The sequence below is a fragment of the Eublepharis macularius genome, chromosome 6 (genome assembly GCF_028583425.1).
Source record: "Eublepharis macularius isolate TG4126 chromosome 6, MPM_Emac_v1.0, whole genome shotgun sequence".
In the NCBI taxonomy this organism is placed as follows: Eukaryota; Metazoa; Chordata; class Lepidosauria; order Squamata; family Eublepharidae; genus Eublepharis; species Eublepharis macularius.
This window is the reverse complement of record NC_072795.1, coordinates 63,821,123-63,848,029: the sequence shown is the minus strand read 5'-3', so window position 1 is coordinate 63,848,029 and position 26,907 is coordinate 63,821,123. Positions and strand designations below refer to the sequence as shown.

The following is a 26,907-nucleotide window of genomic DNA, read 5'->3' as shown; positions in this document are numbered from 1 at the left end:
CAGTTTGGTTCCCCATGGGGAGAAAGGTAAGGTATAAATGAAGTAGATAAATCTAAAAAATGTAGCTTAGGCAGAGTTCTGCATATGAAATTCATTTCTCAGCATCACTCAAGACTAAGAAGAAATAAAGATCGTTGACATGGATGTGGGACAAGAAGCAAAAAGTGTTACCAGAAAAGTAGGTTTAGAATAGATATTTGGCAAAGTTTCCTAAACAAGAAAGTGGGTGGGCAACAGTTCCCAAGAAAGTTGCAGAATCTCCTCTGCAGGTTTGTAGGAAGACATGGGATTTGAAAATGTTGCTGCAATGTGGGGGCTTGGGGTAGTGACACTTGAGGGGTTTTTTAGCTTCTTGATTCTCCAAATCCACATCTGTTTGTTGAAAGAAACTGTGAAATATTACTTCCCCTGTGAAGCAAACAGGACCAAGGTTATGGATATAATTACTGGTCCAGATAAAGACTGTCAAGACATGTGATGCCCTGTATGATCTGTCCCATGATAAATGTGACAAGGTACCTCCATACTCACACTAAAGCATTTAGAAGGATGATGTGACTCTAAAATTTAAACTGTACAGTGAATATTAATAAAAATATAAAATTGCAGCGTCTATACATTTTAAAAGGTCCTGAAAGAAGAGAGTAACTGGTTAAATCAAAGAAAGTGGAGGGATCAGCATAATGCTGTCACAATGCCAGAGCCACAATGAAGACCCGTTTATTTCAGAGCTACATATATTTTTTTCTATGAAAACCAATTTTTCTAGGTGTTCATCTTTATTATGTGATCAAACATCTACCGTATAAGAAAGCCTGGTAATACACTTCATCTCAGTTTCACACTTTGAAAGTGTTTTTATTACTCTGGCTTCCGTTGTTAGGGAGGCTGAATGTTTGGCACAGGTACATCAAAGCGTTTTGCAGTTATATGGTCAGGCTCGCAGTTAGGACATCAGCAGATTGTGTGACATGCTAAGTACTCTGAGTCAGATTTTTATATATTTTGCTTAAAGTGCAAGTTCAACCAGACCCTTATTAAAGACTTTCTTAAATAACACAAGGTAAGATTTTGATACGATTTTTTTAATAAAACAACTTTTAACCAGTAAAGAAATATAAATTTTGTTCTAATCCTTCAAAAAACAAAAACCAGAAGAATCTAAACAAGAAAATCTGGAACACATCTTATTTCAAAAGAGGGGGAGGATTTATGGGGGCAATTCTTCCTATGTTTTCTCCCCAAAGCTACATGTTCTGTGCATGTTTAAAATTTCTCACGAAACCTGGTTTAAATTTTTATTCAGGTGCTATCAGTGCAATCTTAAACAGAGTTCAGTGGACTTAGAAGGGTATAACGCTGCTCAGGATTGCCCTGAAAGTCACTGAAAGTCTGAAGAGTATGATAGAGTAAAGAAACACTAGTAGGGTGAAAATTTTATCACTAACAACTCAATCCTGAGGCGGGGGCAAAAAGCACTCAGGGAGCACCACCCTGCTGGTGTCCAGCTGCAGTGGTCAGGTGCTGGCACAAGAGCAGTGAAACTTCCTGTGCCAGCGCTCAGGGGCAGTCCAGGGGGTGAGGCGTGAGGTAGTTGGCTCCTTAAGCCACTCTGGGTCCAGGAACATGCAGTGGTGGAAAGTTGCGCTGTGAAAAATGATGGCATGGCCCATAGGCACCCATTGTGTGGGGTGAAACCTGCTCGCTACCCCAATGCCCAGCCTCACCCAAGTGACACCCCAGGGTTCAGGACACTGACTAATGAGGGGACCAATCCACTCATGCCTCTGCGGCAGCTATGCCCCTTCCCAGTCAGCCAATCTGCCCCCCACACACCCTATATCACCTCCGATCAGGGCGGCTATGGCCCCAGTTAAGTGGGGGTGCAGCTGGAAGCTCTGCCTGAGAGCACCTGGATGTTAGGACTTAGCACTCGAAGTGAATGGCACACATGGTGGCAGAAAAAGAGCGTTCAGGGGAAACTCTGAGAGCTCTGGGGAGGACTGCTAAGTCCGGAATCACTGACTGACACCTAACACCACAGTTGCTTTGCAGGTTGCCAGATGCCTGGGTCCTGCCCCAAGGAGGTGAGAGGGGGCACCAAAAGGTGAGAAGGAGCTGAGGAGGTGGGACAACATGAGCCCCTCCTGCCGGGCTCCCTGCTCGCACAGGGAGGGGCAGCAGACCACTCCCAGAGTCTGACCACTGCCGCCCCACCCTCACTCTCCATGTACCCTGTAGGCAAGCATGGAACAAGGCAGCTGGTCTGAGGAGTGGGCTGCCCAGGCCGCCCAACACCTGGGTAAGAAGATGGAGTGCACCCTGGAAGCCGAGGCAGAGGCATTGCGGCCGCTGACTCTTGAGAACCTGCACCCGGGCTAAGTGGAGGAGGTGAGCCTGTTCCGGGAGTGGCTGGACTACATGGCTGGGGAGGTAGAGTGCAATCTTTTCAAGGAGGTCATGGCAGGCCTCTCCCCCCGCACAGTGAGTGAGAAGGTTATGGGGAGGCCTCTGAACTGCAGCCAGAGCTCCTGGCTCCTCCCTCTGGGAGGGCCTGCCACCCTTACTCAACTCCGGCCACCTCACTGGCTCATGCCAACTGGGTGGTGAGCAAAACAGGGTTAACATACCTGTAACTTATGTTCATCGAGTTCTTCTGTGCTGACACACATGGGACTGCGCAGGCGCAGGCCAGCCGCCAGAGAATTCTTTATCGCTTCTATAGCTCCGAAGGGGCCGTTTGTCGCGCGCCTCAGCGACCGTTTCCCGCCCAAAAGGTCACATGTCCTTCCAGCGACCAACGGCCCCTTCCCTCAGTTCTCCCTTGCCACCGCTATCCAATACACATAGTCATAATCCTTTAAAACATCAATTTCGTTATAATCATCATATTATCGTGCATTGGAATTCACAGCGGGGTAGGAGGGAGGGATGTGTGTCAGCACAGAAGAACTCGATGAACATAAGTTACAGGTATGTTAACCCTGTTTTCATCTTCGTTCTTCTGTGCCTCCACACATGGGAGAGTACCAAGCTTCACAAAATAAGGAAGGTGGGGTGAAATCCAACTCAATTTTATTATATAACACCAGTCCTAGTACCAGGACCAAGAAATAAATAAATAAATCATTGTTCAGTAACATTTAACTTGTTCAATAAACATATATACATATATACATATATACACAAAGTGTCATTGTCAGTTATTACAACAATACCCCCCAGCATCCTTTTAGGAAAACAGGGAGTGAAGGACAGCTTTGGCTACAGAAACCTCTCGCTCTACATTGACATCCATAGCATAGTGTTTAACAAACGTGTCAGCAGAGGACCACGTAGCTGCCTTACAGATATTAACCAGCGGCACACCTCTGATAAGTGCCGAAGAGGCTGCTTGAGACCGTGTGGAATGGGCTCTGACCTGCAGTGGGCAAACCACCCCAGCCAGAGAATAGGCCTTACTGATGGCCAATACAATCCACCGTGACAGGGTCTGTGAAGATGCCCTGTGACCCTTGTCCTTGGCCCCAAAACAGACAAACAAGTGGGGAACATTACGGAAGTCCTTTGTCCTATCTAAATAGAAAGCCAAGGCCCTCTTTAAATCTAAGGTATGAAGGGCCCTTTCCCCTTTGGAAGATGGCTGTGGAAAAAACGCAGGCAGCGTAATATCCTGCGACAGGTGAAAGGCAGACACCACCTTTGGCAGGAACATAAGGCATGGCCGCAGGACCACCCTATTACTGTGGAATAGAAGGAAAGGTGGGTCAGCCCTAAGCGCTGACAACTCACTAACCCTCCTGGCAGACATTATAGCCACCAAAAACGCTACCTTGTAGGACAACAAGTCCAAAGGGCATGTGGCTAACGGCTCAAATGGAGGCAACATCAGCCTCGACAGCACCAGGGATAGGGACCATTGAGGCACAGGAGGGGACACAGGTGGGTAGAGATTAAACATCCCCTTCAGGAACTGACAAGACTTACAGTGTGAGAACACTGTGCTACCGTCTACCCGATCATGAAAAACGGAAATAGCCGCAAGATGGACTTTAAGGGAGGTAACTTTTAACCCTTGGTCCCTCAGCTGACATAGGTAGTCAAATTTGAGCCCCAGGGGGCTACTGGTAGGCACCACGTCTTTAGCAAGTGCCCAAGCCTCAAACCTACGCCACTTAGCCTCATAGGCTCGTCTAGTGGACGGCTTCCTTGCGTTCAGCAAGACTTTCTCCACCTGCTCTGAGAACACTACAGGCGGGGTAGGATCCGCCAGACAGTTAGGTGCAGCTTTTGGGGTTCGTGGTGGAGCAGGTTCCCATTCCGCAGGAGATCCTGCTGGGGAGGCAGACTCACATATGTCCGATCGGACATCTGCAGCAGTTTGGGGAACCATACTTGCCTCGGCCAGAAGGGTGCCACTAGAATGCAATCTGCATTGTCGTGTTCTAATTTGTCCAGCACCCTCAGTATTAGTGGGAATGGTGGAAACACATAGTGCAACCTGTGGGTCCACGTAAACTGGAAGGCATCCCCAATAGAGAGGGGGTCACTCCCTGCCCTTGAACAAAATATCTGGGCCTTCGCTTGGTGTTCGCTGAAGTTGCGAACAAATCTATGTCCGGATGCCCCCACATTCGGAAGATCGGCCCAATGTACTCTGCGCTCAATTCCCACTCGTGGTCCAACATGTGCACCCTGCTCAGGGCATCTGCCCGAACGTTGTCTGATCCCGCTACGTGTATAGCCCGAAGCATCACACCATTCTGGATCGCCCAGAGCCAAACAAGCGTGGCCTCCCTGCAGAGAATCATAGATGCCGTGCCCCCTTACTGGTTTAGGTAATACATGGCAGTCGTGTTGTCCGTCTGCACCAACACCTGACGGTTTTGTAGAAGTGCTGTAAAAGACACAAGTGCAAAACGAATAGCCCTTAACTCAAGTACATTAATGTGCAGGTTCTTTTCCCTTTCTGTCCAAACATCTTGTACACATGCAGCACCACTGTAAGCACCCCATCCTATCAGGGATGCATCAGTGGTCACTGTAACCTCAGGATGCTGGTAACCAAACAGGGTTCCCTTAAACAAGTTGCCATCTGACATCCACCAGTCAAGGGAGGATAGAATAGCCCTAGGTATGGACAACTTGAGAAACGGAGGATGACGGAAGGCGTCATACTTCCTCACGAACCAATTCTGAAGCGGGCGCATATGCAGTCTAGCAAAGGGGACCACAGAGGTGGCTGCTGCCATATGCCCCAATAAACACTGGATGGTGCGAACAGATTGGAACCGGTTCCTTTTAAACATGGATACCAGACCCTTCAGAGACTTAGCCCTCTCAAGGGGGAGCAGTGCCTTACCCTCTACAGAGTCTAAAATTGCCCCAATATAGGAGACCTGACGGTTGGGCACCAGTTTAGATTTCTCAAAATTTACCAGAAGCCCCAAGCGTTTCCAAGTGCTCAGTACTAATTCTACATCTTGCAAAAGCTTAGCCTCTGAACCAGCCACGATGAGCCAGTCATCAAGGTAGGGAAAGATGGCACAGCCCTCCTCCCGAAGGAAGGAGACCACAGGAGCCACACACTTAGTAAATACCCGTGGCGCCGTGGATAGGCCAAAGGGGAGCACCTTATAACGGAACACCCTTCGCTGATAAACGAAGCTCAGGTATTTCCTGTGCTCCTCTCGTATCCCCACATGAAAATAAGTGTCCTTCAAATCAAGGGCAGCAAACCAATCCCCTTTCCTCAGCAAGGTGATTACTGCTGACCGTGTGACCATTTTGATCTTAGTCACCCTTAGAAAGGCATTTAGGCCCCTTAAATCTAGAATGGGGCGTAAACCTCCATCCTTCTTGGGGACTAAGAAGAACCGAGAGAAGAAGCCTCTCTCAGACCCGTCGTAGGCCACCTCCTCCACAGCACCCTTGGCCAAGAGCGACACTATTTCCGCATCCAGCTCTGCCATAGTATTATTAACAGCCGTTAGAGGTGAGCTACATCTAGGCAGTTCTAAGAATTCCAGCCCGTATCCTTTATCAATGACTGTTAAGACCCATGAGTTAGATGTTATTGACTCCCAGTCAAACAGGAAAGGCTTCAGCCTGTCTGAAAAGTTCAAGGATGCGGCTGGATCATCCCGTCAGTACTGCCTCCCAGGCCCCTGCTGATCTTTCTGCTGAGCCGGGGGCTGAGACGTGCGGGGCTTGAAGGGCTTACGCCTCCTGGGCTGTTGTGCAGGAGTGTAGTGGCGTTGAGAGTAGGCAGGGTACTGCTGGTAATAGGGCCGATGTTGGTATCGGCCCTGATAGTGGTACAGATTGTACCTTGCAGCGTACCGAGGCCTGGAAGTAGGCCTGTCCGTCGGGGCCAACCCTAAAGACTGGGCAGTCTGCCTGTCCTCTTTCTTTTTCTTCAGCGCCTCATCAGTGGTCATGGAGAACAAAGAGTCCCCTTCAAAAGGCAGGCCCTCGATCCGCGATCTCACTTCCTGTGAGAGAGCCGTCGACCTGAGCCAAGAGTGGCGCCTGAGGACCACAGCTGCAGCCATTCCACGTGCAGCAGTGTCAGCGGCGTGGCTCCCAGCATTCATCTGCTGCTTCGAAAGACGGATGGCTTCTGCCTGCAGCAGGGAAACCACCGCCTTCTTGTCAGCAGGCAAATCCCCGACGTAGGCAGCCAGCTTCTCCCATAGATATAATTGATAGCCAGCCATGATGGTCTGGTAGTTGGCTATCCTAAGGCCCAAGGAGGAAATGGAATACTGGCGCCTACCCATGGCATCGATCTTCCTGCCCTCTTTATCTGGGGGTACGGAAGAGGGACCCGACCGACGAGGCTGGATCTCCTCAGCAACCAACGAGGAGGGTGGAGGGTGTTTCACCAACGACTGCCAGGTGCCCTGCTTGATCTTGTACATCTGTTCAATTCTTTTAGACGTAGCAGGTTGGTCACAGGGCACCTTCCACACCTTCTCCACTATCTCCTCTACACCCTCCAGCATGGGGAAACCAACCGTAGCAGGGTTGTCTCTGTAGATCCGACGCAGAAGCTTGTCTTTGGTCTGCAGCGTGGCCAAGGAAATATCCATTTCAAGCGCCTTTGCCATGCGAGCCATCTGATCTGCGTAGATCCGAAGATCCTCATAGGAGGAGCTGGTACTTGGCGCTACGTTGTCGTCTGGGGACGGTTCCGACCACGACTCCGACCTGTAGTCCCCGACACTCTCAGCCTCCTCTTCATCGGAACCAAGTATCGACTCTTCTCCTTGGAAGGGTGGAGGCAGCCAACCTTGCCTCGAGGTGGATGGTCTCGGTTCCGAGTATTCGAACCCGGCAGGGGCCCCCTTCCATTGGCAATGGTAGGCCGGAGGGATGTAAGAGGCTTGTCGGTGCCGAGACTCAAGGGAGTGTCTGGAACCGACGCTCTCTGCTTCCGAACGGCGCCGACGCTGGAGACCGGAGAGTAGCTGGAGGTGGCGACGGTCGGTTCCGTCGGTGGGCAGACGGGCTCGGATCCGCAACAGGGGAATGATCGCTAGGGATCACAATGAAAGCCCCCGGATCCGGCACCTCCTCTGGAGTCGGCGAGTCCAAGTGAGGGGAGGGCGTGCGAGGAACCACCATCATGACCTCGTCGGCTGAAGCTCGACGAGGTGACCAAGAGCGCCGATGCTTAGCCTTCTTCGGTTTCTTCGAAGGGGGCTCCGAAGAGGCCCTCGGAACCGAAGCTCTTTCAGTGGGTGGCCTTTTGCTTGGGCCCGGCTTCGGATCCGACACCTTCCTAGGTGTCAACTTCCCGGCGGTGAGTTGTTGTGTCGGCGCCGCACCAGCCGTCGGTTCCACAGGCGGCCTCGGATCCGCCCTCCTCGGCTCCGGCCCAAAGCCTTCTTCGGATCCGAACGCGCCGAAGCCACGTCTCGAGGCGATTTAACCGGCCCTTGTGCTGGAGAGGCCGCTCTCGACGCCGCAGCACTCGTCGGCCGAGATTTTGATGCCGACTTCGAGGAAGCCACTGAGCCCGCTCGGGAACGCTTTTCAGCGGAGGGGCTAGGGCCAGCCTTGGGGGAGGGCAACGGAGTACCCTTGGACATCACCTTCTGCCACAAGGAGGAGTTCAAGCGGGCCTTGCGCTCCTGCCGGGCCTTGTGGGTAAAGTTCTGGCAGATTTTACATGCCGAAACGTTGTGGGTCTCCCCCAGGCAAAACAAACACAAATCATGGCCATCGGTCTGGGCCATTTTTGTGTGGCACTGAACGCAGTGCTTAAATAAGGCCTTCGAAGCCATACTAGGGTCGGGCAAAGAGCATTGTCAAAACAGTCCGAGGTTATATTTACCGAGTCCAGTCAAGATCCAAATCAGTCAGAGAAGAATAGTCAAGTCCGAGTCCGAAGTCAAAACGAAATAATCACCAGATCAATCACTGAAGAATTAAAGCACGGTGCTGCTAAGCAGACGTTCTCTCCAAGCGGCGGCAAGAAGAGAACTGAGGGAAGGGGCCGTTGGTCGCTGGAAGGACATGTGACCGTTTGGGCGGGAAACGGTCGTTGAGGCGCGCGACAAACGGCCCCTTTGGAGCTATAGAAGCGATAAAGAATTTTCCGGCGGCTGGCCTGCGCCTGCGCAGTCCCATGTGTGGAGGCACAGAAGAACGAAGATGAACTTAGGGTGTCTCCTTCTGACACCAGGAGGAATGGCAGAATGCTGGGGCCTAGCGCTTGAGAGGGTCCGCCACGATGTGATGGCAGCACAATCAGTCTAGTGGGGTGAGCACAGATGCTGAATGGCCAGAGCAGGCCATGCAGCGGGCACCCTCCAGTCCTACCACATCTGGTACCCTGCTGTGCTTCCCTGGAGGTGTGGGCCTTGCAGTCTTCTGCCCGTGAGCCCATGGGGGGTGGCTTGCCCCAATCACCGGACTAGTGTGGAGCTTGGCTGGCCAGCCAGGGGCACTTGTGGTCAGCCCTTAGTTGCCCCTGAACCTGGCTGTCGGGGGGAGGTGATAAATAAATCATTCTGTAGGCCCCAGAAACCTAATTAAAGGATTCCATGTTTGGCATAGGAAGCGTGATTATGGGTGGTTGTGAGCTGGTTCTGCTGGCTGGTGTGTATGCAGGAATGAAAATAATAAATCATACATTTGCTTGATATTTAGAAATGAAATGAGAGTTCTTTATTGTAGGAACTCCATACTCTGATAGGAAAGGAAGAGAGACAGATCCTAACTACCTATCTAGTCTAAGGATGGACATGGATGGCAGAACAAGGCCTGCATCCATGCTGCCAAGATGGAGGGAGGGGAAGGAGAGAAGTGTTGCCTGAAACAATGCCAGGAAGAGAGGAGGTGAGAGGGAGGAAGTCAGGAGGAGGAAATCATGAGAATAGCAATCTACATATCAAAGGACAGTCAGAGCAGTAAATTGTAAACAGATTGCCCTGACCTCTCTATCTTTCTAACTCTTTGGTTTGTCCCCCTCTGAAACCTGAGGAAAGGGACAGCGTAAAATCCACCTCTTCCAACAGAAGGGCCTCCCCCGGTGGCCCCCCTGGAGCCGATAACCTGCCTGACCACCCTGTCTCTCTGCCTGCATTCCCCCTGTAGCCCGTGGCTAAAGAGGAGAGAGAGGACGTGACCCTGGGCCACCCCCGACAATACAGAGGCCAGCAATGTCCCGGGTGGCCGTGGCTCACCTCTGGGAAAGCAGTGGCGGCTGTAAATGGGGTTGTCATTCTAGGTGCTCTTGGGTGGCTGTAGCAGGTCCATGCTACTCCCCAGCACACTCTTGGAGGGGACATTGCTGGGGCCAGGACTGCTGAGGACAGTCCTCAAAGTGCCGAGCCCATCGGCCTCCCCCCATGACCTCCTCCAAACCTCTCCCCCAAAAAGGCTGCTTTAATCCTCTCTGACTGTCTCCATTTGTGTCCTGGGAGTGAGCCCCAGGAACTACCCAGCAAAGGGGGCAGCCAGTGCGGGCTGTGCCCAGGCAGGCCAGCCCACTGTCACCACCCTAGCTAAGCTGGTTCCTCCAAGTTAGCAGTTTACTCTCTGAACAGCTTTTCACCCCCATTAGCAATAGGCAATCCACTTCCTCTAGTATCTTTGTGACAACAATCTTATTTTCTATTGTTCAGAAGGAGAAACTCCAGCAAGATTACAGCTGACATTTCATTGGTTCTGAATAAGGTGGAATGCTGGGAGACAGGCTGATGGGTGCTGCCCCCTGTACTCTTTGTCCTGGGAGGAACAGGACATAGGCTGCCTCCTAGGCCTGAATTTTATGAATGAGGATAATTCACCATTTTATTAATTTGAGTCCATCCTCTGCTTGTCCAGGCTTTCATATAATGCAGAAGAATATAATTTCCTATCCTGCAGTCTTCCTACCATTGTGGAACATGGCCACCATTGTTCTACAATTTCGTGACTTTCCTTCAGATTAGAAGAAATTGAATAAATATATTATAAACTCTTGTTTGATTTTCTTCATCTCATCTAAACAAGTGTCCGCATGATTACACCACAGGATGTGTCTCAAACAAGGCACTGGATTATATCAGACACTCTTTTACTACAAATAAAAAAGGGCACCAATTATCCCACTGAGCCCACAGACAGCCCGAGCTTTACATTCAGGGGCAGACAGGCTATTATGGCCACTGGAACTTCTCCCAATGAGCCAATGGCCTCTCCCCAACCTGAGCCCAATGGAAGAAAGCCTGCACCCAGCCTAGGATATGCAATGTCCAGTCCTGCACTAAGCACAGAAAGAGGCAACAAGCCAGCTGGGTAGGCAAGTTGCCTGTTCTGCCTCCCCTTTCGGGGGGGGGGGGTCTGTGGCAGAGGCAGTCTGCTTCCCTCCCTCCGTCCTTTGGGGGGGAGAGCCAGGGTGGGGCCCTTTTCCAGGGTAGAGTTGCTAACTCTGGGCTGGGAAATTCCTGAACATTTGGAGGTACAACCTGGGGAAGGCAGAGTATAATGCCATAGTGTCCATCCTCCAAAGCTGCCTTTTTCTCCAGGGGAACTGATCCCTGTAGTCTGGAGATCAGCTGTAATTCAAGGAGATCTCCAGGCCTCACCTGGAGGTGGGCAACCCTATTCCAGGACCACTTTTCCATCCCAGACCACTCCTGCTTGAACGAGCATTTTCTGTCTAGAAAGCAGAAACTCAGCACCTAGCCCCTATCCAGTTCCAAAGCTTCTCCCTTGCAACACTTAACAGCAATTCCCATTCATTTCATTATCTTTGTAAACAATGAATGTTGGGTGGGCAGTATACATATACTGCTTCCAGAAATGTCAAATATATAAATGCCTTCACTTTGATGTCCTTGCTGCATGGGTTCTGTCCGTTATTCCCTTCTTGCAATAGCTCTGATAGTGGAATCAATATATATTTGACATTTCTGGAAGCAGTATATGTATACTGCCCACCTAACATTCATTGTTTACAACGATAATGAAAGAAATGGGAATTGCTGTTAAGTGTTGCCAGGGAGAAGAATCGGCGATGGTGGGGAGTGGGCAGCCAGCTGGAGGACAAGGCTTTGGACATAATGTTGACAGGAACAGCTTGTCAAGCAAGGCAGAGAAAAGCAGCACTGGGTGAAATTCCCATTGCTATACAAAAATTGAAGTTATAGGATGGAGCTTTGTGGTCCTAGCAAAGGAGGGAAGATCTGACAAGAGTACTGGAGCAGAAGAACATCACAGCTTCCATGAAATTGGAGCTGTGGGTTCCTGACGCTGAATCTGTACATTTTGTTAAGAGTATCACTTAAGTCTTTGGGTGTCACCATCTAGCAACTCTACATTTCCCCATCTGTGTTCTCAAAGTGTTATGTGAAGTTGTCAGACCCCTGTGTAATTTTGCTGTGCCCCAGCCTTAATCCTACATGATCTTCCATAGCTGAGTTCCCATCAGAAGTTGGATCCAGGGTAATCTCTTCAGACTTACTGCTAACACTGCCATTGATCCTTTGGGAACTTTAAAGAATACCACGACTCCTGACCCTACATAGTAAGAAACAAATGCAGGCTGTTCCCAACAGTTCTGGCTGCCTGAACAGCCTAATTAACACTTCATCAAATGGGGCTGGTTGTCCCATCTGCAGAAATTCTCTTGCACCTGTACAAACGCAGATCTCTGGTTCAACTCTCTGCTCTGCAAGCAGCCAGCACAAACAGTACTAAGAAAGAACAAGAGACACCATATTCCCCAGGAATCTGTGCTACCTCAGTTACAAAAATACTTCTATCAAGTCCACCAGTCATATTGTATTTTAGTTGCCAGTTCAGAAGAGTGAAGGTACAAGGGGCCAATTTACTTTTAAAATATACACCTGAACTTTTCTTCCAAGCAGCAGATAGGTAATGTAAGGAAGCAACAAAGGCTATGCAGCCAATAGGAACTGTCAAAACCAAATAGAAAGGAGGTTCAGGCCAAAATGTGGAACCTGAGGAAAGTCAAAGCAAAGGTTCACCAGGTAAGAATACCAGATAGTATGAACACAACAAACTGAAGCTTGTTGGTTGCTCAGACTAAGGGACTGAATGTACTTGTAAGGATTTGCCAAGCAACTCTCAAAAGACTTCACTCACTGCAAGTAGTAAAAGAACTTTATTGAAAAGCTGAGCTTATCATGAGCTTACTCCATCTTTGCCAGGAATGATGTTCACATGCAAGCATCAAATATATATAGGCTTTTAAAGCGCAGGTGAATCCTAAAATCCACCCCCCCCCAGTCTAACAGTCAGCTAAGCTCAGCGAGGTGGGAAAGCATCTAAGCGGGAAAACAGCAGAACTGCTGTATGGGATTTTCAAGGTCGTGGTGTCTGGGAACTACTGGGTGCAGTTAGGAGGAACATACAGATAACAGCAGGAACAAACACCTCCCTTGCATAGTTTCACATCGCGGGTCTGATAAGCTAGGTGAGTAACAGTTGCAGTCCAGTCAAATAATAGCCTCAGCATTTAACCATAACCATGACAAAGTATTAGACTACAATCATAAGAGCAGGGTGTTGCTGGGTATGACAGGTGATGCTAAGTATCTGACATCACCTCCAAAAGTTTTTATAGGGAGTAGAACATTTTTTGCTATAATCAAAGAATGAAGGAGGAAATGAAGATACATCTGTATTTTCCTCTGGGTGGTAGCACGCAGGCTCAACCCTGACCTGGCAAACCAAGACTCTCTATTTTAAGTCCCTCTTCCTACCATTGCAGCACATTGTTCTACAATTTCATGACTTTCCTTCAGATTAGAAGAAATTGAATAAATATATTATAAAATCTTGTTTGATTTTCTTCATCTCATCTAAACAAGTGTCCGCATGATTACACCACAAGATGTGTCTCAGACAAGGCACTGGATTATATCAGACACTCTTTTACTTCAAATAAAAAAGGGAGCTAATTCTCCCACTGGGCCCGCAGAACAGCCCGAGCTTTAAGTTCAGGGGCAGACAGGCTATTATTGCCACTGGGACTTCTCCCAGTGGCCAATGGCCTCTCCCCAACCTGAGCCCAATGGAAGAAAGCCTGCACCCAGCCCAGGCTAGCTCCACACAGCCCAGGGGATGCAATGTCCAGTCCTGCACTAAGCACAGAAAGAGGCACCCAGCCAGCTGGGTAGGCAAGTTGCTAGTTCTCCCCTCCTGTTCTCCTTTGTGGGGTGGGGGTGGCAGGGATCAAGTGGTCTGTGGGATCCAAGTGGTCCTAAGAAAAAGGATCCTGCTCCAACTTCACCTTATACCTAAGCAGCAACAACAGATGCAAGCCCATCCTTCTTTGAACTATCTCTGAAGAAGAATTTTCTGCTACAGACGAACACAGCTGCCCATCTGAAGTAGGTTATTTTCCAACATCCCTACACAGTCTGTCCTCCTCAATCTACTTCCTTAAAGTTGATTACTGTTCCTGGTCAGGAGTGTGCCATGATTCCTTAGGTGTGAAGAAAAGCTACAGAATCCAGGTTTCTCCAAAGGTTGGCTTTTTAAAAGGAATTTTTCTAACCCTTATTGTTGTGAAGACTTTTTGAAGATGCTTGAGCAGTGTCCTAGGAGAGTAACTGAGTAAAGTGCAAGATAGTCAGGGCTTCGGTGCCCAGAACACCGCATTCCCTCCCTCCACCCCAGAGAATAGTCTTGGAAGGGGTCTGATAGGTCATCTAGTCCAATCCCTTGTACCAGGGGTCCCCAACCCCTGGTCCGCTAACCGGTACTGGTCCATGGCCTGTTAGCAACTGGGCCGCACAGGAGGTGAGTGGCGGGTAAGCACAGAGCCGGCTCCAGGGAACAGGTGAGATAGGTGGTCGCCTATCACCCCCAAATGAGACCATTTAGTTGCAGGAAAACAAACTCAGGGCTCCCACTGATTCTGCATTGCAGCGAGTTGTATAATTATTGCATTATATATTATAATGTAATAATAGAAATAAAGTGCACAATTGTATCATTCTGAAACCATCCCCCCCAGTCCATGGAAAAATTGTCTTCCATGAAACCGGTCCCTGGTGCCAAAAAGGTTGGGGACTGCTGCCTTGTACAGGCAGGAAATCCAAAGCTAAAGCATCCCCAACAAATGGCTGTCCAGCCGCACTTAGAAACCTCCAGTGAAAAGTGCCTCTCCCCACTAAATAATGTCAAGCTGTTAGTTCCATTACAAAGTTTCTCCTAATGGTTGACCAAAATATACCCTCCTGTAGCTTTAGCCCATTAAATCTAGGCTTGCCCTCTGGAACAGCAGATAAAAAGTTTTTGCCTTCTTCTAAATAACAGCAGGTGGACGAACCACAACTGGAGTGGATGTGAGTAGCCAGTTCCCACACACAAACTCAATACAAAGTATGCAAGATAGGTTTATAAACAGTCAAAACGGCTCGCAGCCTACATATATAGTGACAAAGTGCTTTCAACAGTAAACAGTGATGAGAATTCCTATGTTGCATAAATCTAATATCATTCCAAACTGTATATTTATAATTTCTCAATGGATACCATAAATACCATATAAATATCATAAATACAATAAATCCACAAGCTATTTGCAAAATTCATTGACCGTTTGGTGATAGAAACAAGTTCATAAAACTCAAAGGGTCAATTTCCTTTCCTTCTGTGTGAATGATTTCCTTAAAGAACATCGTGGAGCTTGATTGGTCAGGATTTTTCACAATGTTCTTTAAGGAAATCATTCACACATCACTATTTACTCTTGAATGCACTTTGTCACTTTATATGTAGGTTGTGAACAGTTTTGAGTTTGTGTGTGGGAACTGGTTACTCCCATTCACTCTGGTTTTGGTTCATCCACCGGCTGTTCTCTGTTATTACCTAGGGAGTCTCTCTTTGTTTATTCTTCTAAATAACAGCCTTTCAGGTGTTTGAAATGCAAAGTGACAGGGAAAATGCAAATAACATGCAAAAACAATAATTTATACAAGTCACATAATTTAGCTTTTGCTATTACAGAATTTGGGCTACCTAGGTTTGAACTATGATTTTTCAAAGCACTTCAGAGCAGAGTTTAGTCAGCCCTGGCTTCTTGCTTTACCCCTGCTGAGGTTCTGATCTGTTCAGAGATCCAATCCTATATACACTTACTTAGGAGTCAATCCCATGGAACTCAGTGAGGGTTAATTGCAATTAAACACAGAAAGGATCAGAATGCAAAAAGTTTTAACATTTTTAACCGCAACATAGCCCACCTGTCTAAGCTAAAAATTTGCTAGCCTTTCCTTTTGAGATTGTCTTTTAGGCCCTTTGCCATCTTTGCAGTTTGCCCCCCCCCCCAATCCTTTCAAATTTATTAACATCCTTCCTGGACTGTGGTTCCCAGAAGGTATGGCCTGACCAGTTCCTGGTAGAGTAGCATGATTTGTTTCTGAACCTCGGAGCCAATGGTTTTGTGCATACAGCAGAAAATCGTGCAGGCCATATGTGTCACAGCATTGCATTGTTGGCTCATGTTCAGTTTGCTATATCCATTTATTATCCCTAAATCTCTCTCTGAAGTGGTGCTTCTGCTGCCTTGGAAGTATACCTATGACACCCCTCACATTTTTGCGCTTGGTTTTTCTATTTTCTATTTGCCTTCCTTGACTTCCATCATATTGCTGGATATTAAGATCTCAAATTTATTAAACTCATTAAAAATTAAGCTCTGGGGAATATGCCTTCTCTCCTGGTTTATATAAAAACATAGTGAGATCCATGGCCAGCCTGTGTATTGCTCTCTTTCCTTATATTTGGTCTTCACTGCTTAGGGCTTTTCCCCATTCAGACAGAAGGGGAACACAGGAATTGTTTATAAGAAAAAAAATTCAAGTTGGTTGTTTGAAAGAAATAATAATTAGTTGTTCCTAATAACTATGATTCTACCAAATAGTTTGAATTTTTGGAAGGAAATAGCATGGGGGGAAAGACCAGGAGAAATGCAATCCAGTGAAAAAGAGACATGGGAACATTGCTGCAATCAACCTGGTAACTGTAGCACTTTTGGCCTCAATGCCATAATACTCTTGGTCTTTCCAGTTGCAGAAGCTGACTGGTACTATTCTTCCCTTCAGGCAGAAAATCAGTAACAAAGATGCTGAAAGAGCAGTCAGTATGGTTCAAACCACTGATGCAAAATAACTGCTATGTCTTTAATAAATGTGTAGCAAACGTGGCATGCTGCATCATCACCAATGCACACATCGACACAGCCTTTCATTGCTGTGCAGCAATAAAAGACACAAGAGCACCTGGAGGGCTAGGCATTGGCCTATTAAAGTAGGAGAGATTTCCTGGCTCCCAGCATTGTTTACCATGAACCACATAACTCACCCATCCAAGAGAGACACCACATTCTTCCTAGGCCTCCCAATGTTGGGTCCGTACAGGCTGGCTCGAGAGTAAGTTCGGATCAGCTGCAGCAGACTCTTCAGCTGCACATAATCCTTGCCCAATTGGGTGCCATTCACTGCTCGCCCTGTCAGGGCTCGATAATTATTTGGCTCTAGAAACAAACAGAGACATACATTTACTAACTGTCTCAGGGCCAAACCAGATCCTACAGCTGTGTTCTTCTCTAAAATAGCATCAGTACACCACAGTTAGACCCATGGCTGTCGTAATGTCTAGTTTGTCTCTCAGTTGTTCTGAAAAGTGTACCACCTTCACCAGGGCCATTTCCCCACATTCTAAAAATAGCGCCCCACTCATGGAATGCTGGCGGCTTCTTCGTGCAATTTATGACATCATCGTTTCCAAAACGGAGGCAGGCAGTTATGATTCTGTTGTTATGATGCCACTTTCTATTTTCTGTGAGTGGGGTGCTATTTTTAAGACATGGGGAAACAGCCCAGCTTGGAGGTGGACCTGTTTGGGGACTTGCAAATCTTCTATCCCATATATATATATATATATATATATATATATATATATATATATATATATATATATATATATATATATATATATATATATATTTTCTTTCTTTCTTTCTTTCTTTCTTTGGTTCTCAGAATAGTAATCTCTTTGTGGCCTATGATGCCATTTGCTGATGGAGTCTTGTGATCGTTAGTTGCTGAGGAGCCCCATAGCACTGTGATGCCACTTTTGCCACCGAGGGCTGCAAGTTGCTCTCAAGTAAACTGCAGAACCCCTTTTCTTCTCCTCCCTTCCTTCTCTGCTTCAGCCCCACTCACCATTGCCCAGCTCCCAGGAGATGTTGTATTTCTTGCTGGCACTATACTTGAGCAGGCTGAGGGCATTGGAGCTGTTCCAAGAATTGTTGGGGTTCCGACGCAGAGCATTCAATGCAAAGATGAGGTGGAGGCCAGAGCAGTCAGCAAAGTTATAAAGTTTGTCTAGAGACCTGGCTGGGAAGAAACAAAACCAGCCTGAAACTCATGTAAAAAAACCCCAAGTCCAGAGAGTAACTCCCATTGTTGCTTTGTCTTTGGGAGGCAAGAAAGCACATACCAAATATACTCCAATAACACACATCTTTGGGATACTGGAAAATAAAATGGCAACTTTAGATGCCCTCCAGTACTCCCCTTCTCAACATGGTAGAAGGATGCGCCCTGAAAGGGCACACTTAAAACCTTCCAGATGATTGTTTTATTGTACAATAAATTAACAGTTGTTAGTTGTAACAGGAGATCCATTTTCTCAGGGTAATCATATTTACTGAGCACTGCAATTGTTTGTGTGTGTGTGTATAAAAAATATGTTTGTTTACTGCTGGAACATGAAATTCCTCCCCCCTATTACTGAGCTGGAATGCTATGTAGAATGACTAGTTTACTGTTTCTGACACTGATTATTTTATTTTTTATTTATTTTATTTATGTCATTTATAGTCCGCCTTTCTCACTGAGACTCAAGGCAGATTACTTAGTGTGAGATTAGTACAATCAGTGTCAAGGACATTTCCATAAACAATGTCATAGGATTTTACAAAGTCATAGCATTAGCAAGGATCCAATACAGAGTTTAAGAATTGCTGAAACAAACATAATCTCAGTTCTAGGACTGACATTTGACAACATGAAGCACTGGTAGTATATAAGAGTACATATTCAAAGCAGCAGATAATATGTAAGGCAACATAATGGTGAAGTCTATGTTCCCTAACTCATTCGCAAAGCATCTGAGAACCCCTCCCTATAATACTGCCCTCCTATCTGGGTAAAAAGCCTTTTTGAATAATTCGGTTTTGCATTGTTTGCGGAAAGCCAGGAGAGAGGAGGCTCTCCTGACCTCCTCAGGCAGGCTGTTTCACAGGGTAGGGGCCACCACAGAGAAAGCCCGTGTACGGGCTGCTGTTGATTTCACCCATGTGCTCCCAGAAACTCCTCTGTCTCTGGTTCCTTGTCCAGATCCTCCTCTCCCTCAAGAAGGTCTTCTCCCAGGCCTAGACTCTGCTTAAACAAGCAACTCCATCTACAGTCCAGCAAGTCCATTCCCATCCTGACTTGTGCCACACGAGGGGTCCAAGCTCATGGGGTACCTTCAAACAATCCCTGGAAGCTGAGGTCACTCCTTGGGAGAAAAAAAATGGGGCAGCGCTCCTGCTACAGCCAATGCACTCATATTGGGCCCACGCTCATCTGTGGGGTCTTTAGGGTTTTCCTCTGTCAGCCCTGTAGCACTGGTATCCTCTCCTCCTGCTGTCATGGCTCAGGTGCTAGGATTCAACAATTGCCCACGTTCAGGAACCAGAGGTTGAGAAGCATTCCTGAAAATCTGTAAGGTGCTACCAAGTAACTCTCAAACACTTCACTATATGAGTCCAGGAACTGCATGTTAAACCATTTTATTGATAAACTACTAGTTCATACACTATTACATTCCTTGGCAGGAATGGCCTTTCTCTACAAGCACAAACGTATATAGGATTCTAGGCCCAGCCCCAGCCCCACCCCCCTTCAGAGAACAGTTAGCTAAGTATTATGAACAGCAGAACCCAGAAACTTCCCACGCGAAAGAGATAACAGCAGGCTGTCCCATTCCAGGCAGCAAACAGCTTCTAACATCAGAGTCACACAGAATCAAGCAGGCCTTGCAGAGTATGACAGGAGACATCCTGACAATCCCCTTGCAAACATATTTTAGTATGTTACTGATACTAGATCAGGGATTGTGCTAAAAACTTCCAAGAGTCTAAGAATGGCTCCATAAGTTATACTGCAATCATTTATGCCACAGGTAGTACCAGGGCCGGCGCACCCATTGAGGACAGGTAGGCGGTGGCCTCAGGCGCGGGGTGCCAGAGGGAGCGCCGGAGGAGGCGCCGGGGGGGGGGGCGCCACAGAGCTGCAGCCTCCTATCTGTGATCATCCTGGGGCAACATCCAAATGGCTTGGCACTTTTGCTTTCCTTAGTGGTTCCTTTCTATATAGTGTTCTCAAATTTCCTTGATAACCTATTTAACGCCCTCCTCTGAGAATGGCATTTTTCAGACAAGAATGCTGATAAATTCATTTAAACAGCCTAAAAGGCCAGTTAACAAACAAACAAAAGTTCACAAAAAATGAACTTATAGTCTTGGATGAGATTAGCCTGCTGTGTGTCTCAGAACAGACTCCACAGGCTGTAGAGGACATAATGTGCTCTGGTTGCCTTTTGGAGGACTATGATTCAAAGCCCTTTTAATTTGCAAAGCACTTTATAGTCCTAAGAACTCGATGCAGTTAGTAATTATTATTCTGATTTTCCAAATATGAACCTGAGGCTAATACTCAGTTGCCAAGGGTGACACAATGGCTTGGGATAGACTGGCCATTTAACTTGCCAGCAAACTGCCTGGTGGTAGGCCCTTGTTTTGGAGGGCTATTGGTGACCAGAAGAAGGCAGTCAAAGCCCCAGCAACTCTGCCAAATCCAAAGAAACTGCTTGGCTCAGATACTTCACTTAGCAGTGATGATCAGTCAACGTCAGCTCACTAGCTGCCTCCTGCTGCTGGTGCCAACTGACCAACTGATCATCATTGCTAAGAGAAGTGTTTGAGTCAAGAAGTTGCAAGCCTCCAGGTGGAGCCTGGAGATATGCTTAAAATTACAGCTGATCTCTAAACAACACAGATCAGTTCCCCTGGAGAAAATGGCTGGTTTGGAGGGTGGACTCTATGGTATCATATGCCACTGATATCCCTCCCTTCCCAAACCCCACCCTCCACAGGCTTCACACCCAAATCTCCAGATATTTCCCAAGCTGCAGCTGGCAACCCTAGGTGACGCAGAGGCAATGAGTAAGCTGCTGCCTATTGCCTGCTGAGTTTGAACTGACTGCCCCCCTGCAGTGTAGCCCACCCATTTTAACTTCCCAGTCTGCTCCTCCCTAATAATGGTTGAAGGAGGACTTGAAATCAGGCCTTCAGTATCTAATGTGTCTTTATTAAATACATATTCTGTAGCATATTAGTAATTTTTCCAAAAATGTGGTTCAGCAGTAAAGGAGATGCTTATATAACCATTTTGTGGACATTTAGAGAAATTTTAAGAACCAAACTAAAAACATTTCTTTTTAAAAAAAATAGAAGCAGCACTAAGATATCCTCGCATAAAATGGGCCTGCACACAGCAGGCAGGAGGTGGGAATCTCCAAGGTGAAAGGTCATGGATGCTAAGTAGGCCCAGACGGCTGGTGGTTTGTTCTTTATGAGGCCAAAGACTGGGTCATCCCCCAAGGGAACCTGCTGTCTCTCAGGTCTCAGCCACTCCTTGTTACACTGGGCTCCGTTCTGTCCGGGTCACGCATTTTCTGGGGAGAACCCAGGCTTTCATGAGTGTCTTGGGGCCTCCGGCTTGCATGTGTTTGTGTGTTAGCGCTGTCTGAGCCAGCTTCAGGTTTTGATGGAAAATCCTGAGGAGATTTTCCCAGCCAATTACATTATTGTTCTCTGAGAGTTCCATGTTTTCTGGGGTGAGGTGTGGGAGTGGGGAGGAGAGATGCTGCAAGCTTTAAGTGGAATCAGGTGCTGTTTCCCTGAAGGGAAGTCTGGAAAATGTCAGAGTCCTTTGAGTAACAGGTACTGGCAGATGAGCCCAGCACTTCCCACACAGAGCAACCTCCTCCTGGAATCCTGTAGGCTGGCCTTTGTCCTTGGAATGAGGTCTTTAGCTGGGTTAGAAGGGCCAGACAACTGTAGGAAAGCCGGCACTTGCTGGCAAACAGCAAGATGAGAAGACATTTTCAGGACAAAATGGGACCGGTGTGAGTCACCCAGAGTGCTCAGAATCTAGGAGGAACGGCATCACTGATGACCAGGCCCACCTGCCTGGGGCTGGGAACCACATTCAAGGCTCAGAGGAGTCCACCTGTGAGTCCGTAGGTGTCAAGGGAATGCATGTTGCTATGGTGATCGCTATTGTGTTTCTTAAGTAAGAAGTAGTGAAGCAAAGCAGGCAGGAGATGCAGGGAGAAGCCGTAAGTTTCCAGCACAGTGCCTGCTTGCCTCCTCCCATTCTGTTCTTCTGCTGATGTAATACATCCATCCACTATAGCACAAAATGCTTTTCAATTTCTTTCCTAGAGGGTGCACCAGTGAGGCAGGCTACTTGCTAGAAAAGGGTTGTTTGCTAGAGAGTCCAACAGGGATGCTCCTAATTATGTCATCTCAATCAGCCTCTGTGTCTAGGCCTAAGCTTTGTCAGATCTTCACCCAGAGTACATATAATTGTAAATGTTCTGATGCAACGGCAACTCCTAGACTCCTTGCCTATCCTCTCAATACCCCACTGTGGGGTAAAATGAGACTTCTACCTTCCACAACAAGTAGGATGAGCAAGGAGACAAGTACAGGAATGGAGTAAGAAGAGGCAGCGTGACTGCGTCCCATCCTGGTGCTTCAGAGCACTTAGAGATACAGGCTACTGTCCTTAAGTGAACACCTGACAAGACTATATGAAGGACTGCCAAATGACAAGGAAAAAATAGCCTTGTCCGCTCTTGTGCTTTTAACAGCAACTTGATATGCTTAAATTAGCAGATGATAATTTATTTCCTCCTTGTAATAGAAAGTTTCATCTAATTCCTGCATATCGTGCTGCTGTTAAAAGACACCGTTTCAAGATCTGATTCCAAAGTTGGCAACCCTACTGGTATCAGACACAAGTCTTCATTCAGCTACTGTTCAGACATGACTAGTGTTGCCAGGTGTACCCCCTTAAGCAACCTGTTGCACTTTCAAAAGAAGTGCTGCACAAAAGGAAAAATTGTATTAGACACATTTTCTCCCATCCCTGCAGACCTGCTACAGGGAATGCCAGACTGAGGTCTGGATTTGCCAACCCCACACTTGACCATAGTTAATTATGAACATTCTACGTTCTTACTCCTCCGGAGCAAAAATCCTATAGGCTACTATTATTTTTGATAGACCATAATGAATGCAAAAAAGCAGGCAAGGTACCAGCAGAAAAAGAGGAAAACACTGTGTTCTCAATTACCAAAGCCTAAATTAAACTGCAAAGTTGTTTTTTTCCATCCCACTCAGGGTAGGGCCCTTCTACAAAAGTTCAAACCTTTTGCAATGCACAGGACACTATTTTTCCAGCCACTCAACCAAAGAAACATGTTGCCCATTGAAATGTAATATAAACTGCCTGTTCCCTCTTGTTAGAAACCTCAAAGATGCTTCCTGAGATTTCACGTAGTCTGGAAATCCAAATGTTTCAGAGGCAAACATAGATGAAGCGGCTCACCATTTTCTAGTGCTTCCTATACATTCTCAAGGATAGGGTTGCCATTCTTTTCATTGACAGTACTCAGATACTTTTAACAGTCTCTTGGCATACATAAATGTACAAGGTAAGGCTTTTCCTGACATGAAAATATAGTGATGAGAAAAACTTTGCTTGCTCAAATTCTGCACATGGGGCTGCTGTTAGACAGAGAAGCTAAGGAAGTTAAAAAGCAATCCAAAAATCCATTTGAAATTAAGTTCGTCTGTGTACCAATCGTCCCTCTATACCAACACAATTTTTTTAAAAGAACATTCAGAAGATAATTAAAAGTGTGATAGGACAATAATGAAGCCCAGTAAATTAGGGTTGCCAGCTTCCAGGTAAGGCCTGGAGATCTTCCAGAATTACAACTGATCTCCAGACGACAGAGATCAGTTCCCCTGGAACAAATGGCTGCTTTGGAGGGGGAACTCTAAATTATACCCTCCCCTCCTCAAATCCTGCCCTGCTCAGCCCCTCGCCCCCCAATCTCCAGGTATTTCCTAACCATGCACTGGCAACCCTATCACTGAGCCAGCCAGTTTGTTACCAACCTGTCAGGTCTTGCCAGGTACTTCCCAAACACTTCACTGCATCACTCAGGTGGATGAGTTAAAGTTGTTTTTATTAAAGAAAAATACCAGTATCAAGATACTATGACAGGGGAATTGGCTGGAATGCCTAAAGGTAGTGAAACAAGGTTAATTATAGGTTGATGTCCCCGCCACCAGTGAGAAGAAAAGTCCGTTAGGAGTTTTGGCGTGCAGTGCCTGGGAAGAGGGGAGGAGGGAAGAGAGGAGCTTAGTTCAGTCTCTTTGTGTGGAATTCAAGGTCAAGTTCTCAGGCTTTGGCTGGAATTCACAATCAAAACACCTTGCCTACAAGATAAGCAGTTAGCAACAGCACAACAGGAATCAGGGTTTACTCTGCATATACCCAGAGACATATTACTCTATCAAGACACAGTTAATACATGGCAGATATGCTAGAGGCCTATCTGACACCACTCACCATGTGTACATGCCAGTACGCCTGACATCTATGAATGAAAACTAAAATCCAAATATAATCTAATGAAACCATAACAGTAATGCTAACCTAAGAAAACTTAAATAAAACGTTTCTCTCCAATACAAACAGGGTGTTTTGCTCACCTACAGGGATTATTTTCCCCTTCCTGAAAATGACCTGTTCTTCTAATGCTGCCTGGCAGCACTACATCTCCAAGCTGGGAAAAGCTACCTATGTTCTCTTTCTACCTCTCCTGCAGCCATTAAAGCCACTCATATATACATGCACTAGTCTACAGTCTCATGAGTACAGGCTGTGGCTCAGTGGAAGAGTACATGCTTTGCATGCAAAAGTTGCCAGTTCCATCCTTTGGATCCTGTTAAAAGGTAGCAAGGCTCTGCCTGAAACTCTGGAGAGTTGCTGGCAGTGTGGATAGTTCCGAGCTAGACAGGCAAATGGCTTGACTTAGTATAAGACAGCTGCAATATATTCATATGCACACTCATGTGTTTACCAGCTCCTGATAAGGCAGAGCTACAGGAGAGATTTACTTCTCTGTGTCAAGCCTTGAGGAGGTTGGAAGTTTCAAATGCAAATTTATAGCAGACTTGGATGTATTACTATGGAAGTCACCAACAATCTGATAAAGCTGCATTTCACAAGGTTCCAGTTTTGCAGATTCCAGATCGGCCAGTAGTGCACTTACTAGGAGTAGTCAATATAACTTGAGTCTTCATTTACCTCTGTTTGGAGAAGCCAACATGCAGCTGGCTGTGAAGTCTCCTAACCTCGGGTTAAGAGTAGTAGTCCTAATCGTAGCACTACTATAAATGTCTGGGAGAAATGATGAAATCTCATCATTAACATTATACAGCCCAGACAAAAATTAACCTAATGGATCAGAACACAACATCAGCCTCAGAGAAAATTTGTACACAGGCCAGTCTTGGAATCCAGGCCAATGAATACACCAATGTTCTGACTGCAGTGTTTGAGGTTTACTATTTTTCTTTCTCAAATTCCATAGTCTTACTTCAACCTGTTAACTGTTGAGTTTGTCACCTCTTGAACATTGGCTAGCTAATGTTGTGATATAATGTTAAAATGTTTGTAAATAATTTGTTTATGGTGCTATAAAATTCAGCTTTTATCAACGCAGAGTATACATTGAAATTATCAATTATAGTCAGAAATTTTCTTCAAAATGTCTATGGTGGTTATTAGTGGTTCATATCAGAACTGTTACACTTGGCAAATGTTGCTTAGGGTACTTAATGCAATTATGTTTTTCTTTGAAACCATGAGAACTAGAAACATGAGTTTAAAACATATGTGACAACAGAGTTCTTCAGGATTCTTACAAACATCTTTGTTGGCAGATCATTGTTCAGTTGTAAAAGCACAGGCTATGCATGTAGAAGGCTGACGGTTCAGTCCATGACATCTCCTGTAAACCCACCCCCCCTTGACAGCTGCCTGTACATGTGCATTCTTTGTTGTGGCCCCAACCTTGTGGAACAGCCTGCATTAAGTGGTCAGGAAGGCTCCCATACTTTCATCAATCCATAAACTACGTAAAATAGAATTGTTCAGGAGGGCATTTTTACAAAGGGAGTAATATAATGGAATGGTTCAGGGAAGTGCTTTTACAAAGCACTATGTCGCTATGTATGCTATATATTATCTATTTGTTGTCTATATTATCCTGCTCTTTCTGTATTGTTTTCTACTTTGTCATTCCATTTTCCATTTTGTTCATTGCTTGACATATGTCTGATACTCTTTACACTATTTATAATCTTTGTAATCCTAGTCTTATTGCATTATTAGATCTCTCATGCTATCTGATTACACGGTATTACACTACGTAATCTGCCATGAGTATCAGTGAGAAAGGTGGACTACAAATGAAGTAAGTAAATAAATAAATGTAGCCGAACAGGGAAAATCTTTGCCCAAGAGCTTGGAAAGCGGCTGACAATCAGAGTAAGATAATACTAGACTAGATTGGGATCTCCGTTGTAGCACACATGAGCACCACAGCCCCCCCCCCTTTTTTCTTGTCATCCCCCAAGTACTTTTAAGAAGTGGCAGGGTCATATGGGCTTTTGCCCAGCAGGCCTTCTGATTAGTTGTTGGAGATCTGATTGGCTGCACAGATTTTTAAAAACATTGCTTCAGCAGCAGCTGCTGTCAAAGCACAAGGATCTTCACTGCATATCAGAAGGTAAACTGTGGGTAAGCAAGAACATATTTTTAAACAAAATATTTATTTTAAAGGCATCCTGTTAAATAGAACTTCTGCATGAAATGTTGAAGAGTTACCATTAGAATTATGCATAATCTCTGACATTTTGTGATTGGCTCCATCTCCTGAGGTAGCCATTTTGTGGTTGCACACACCATCTTGTGTCAGAATTCCAGTCTGCAGGCTCACAAAGGTTGGGGACCACTGAACTAGATCAACAGATGACCTTATTCAGGTATGAGTCAGCTTCATATGTTGGTGAGACAGATTTTTAAAAATTAGTTTAACGAAACCTGGAAATAAAGCTTAGGCTTTGTGTAGGTCTGTCTGCGTCCATTTCACAACTCTTAGGTAATGTATTCTGCCATGCACCTCAATGCACATGTGTATGGGTCCAGATCATTTCCAGTGCCTGTGAGCACTGGC

The 26,907-nt window shown here is 46.3% G+C and overlaps 1 protein-coding gene across 1 annotated transcript in view; it reads right to left on the bottom strand.

The window, feature by feature from the left end:
- Positions 1–26,907, bottom strand: part of HPSE2 (heparanase 2 (inactive)) — a 206,291-nt gene that overhangs the window by 39,356 nt on the left and 140,028 nt on the right. The window contains exons 4-5 of the mRNA XM_054984215.1: positions 17,697–17,870; positions 16,834–17,005 (exon numbers count right to left, since the gene is read on the bottom strand). Of these exons, the coding sequence (XP_054840190.1) occupies positions 16,834–17,005; positions 17,697–17,870 (346 nt within the window). The remainder of the gene's footprint in view (positions 1–16,833; positions 17,006–17,696; positions 17,871–26,907) is intronic.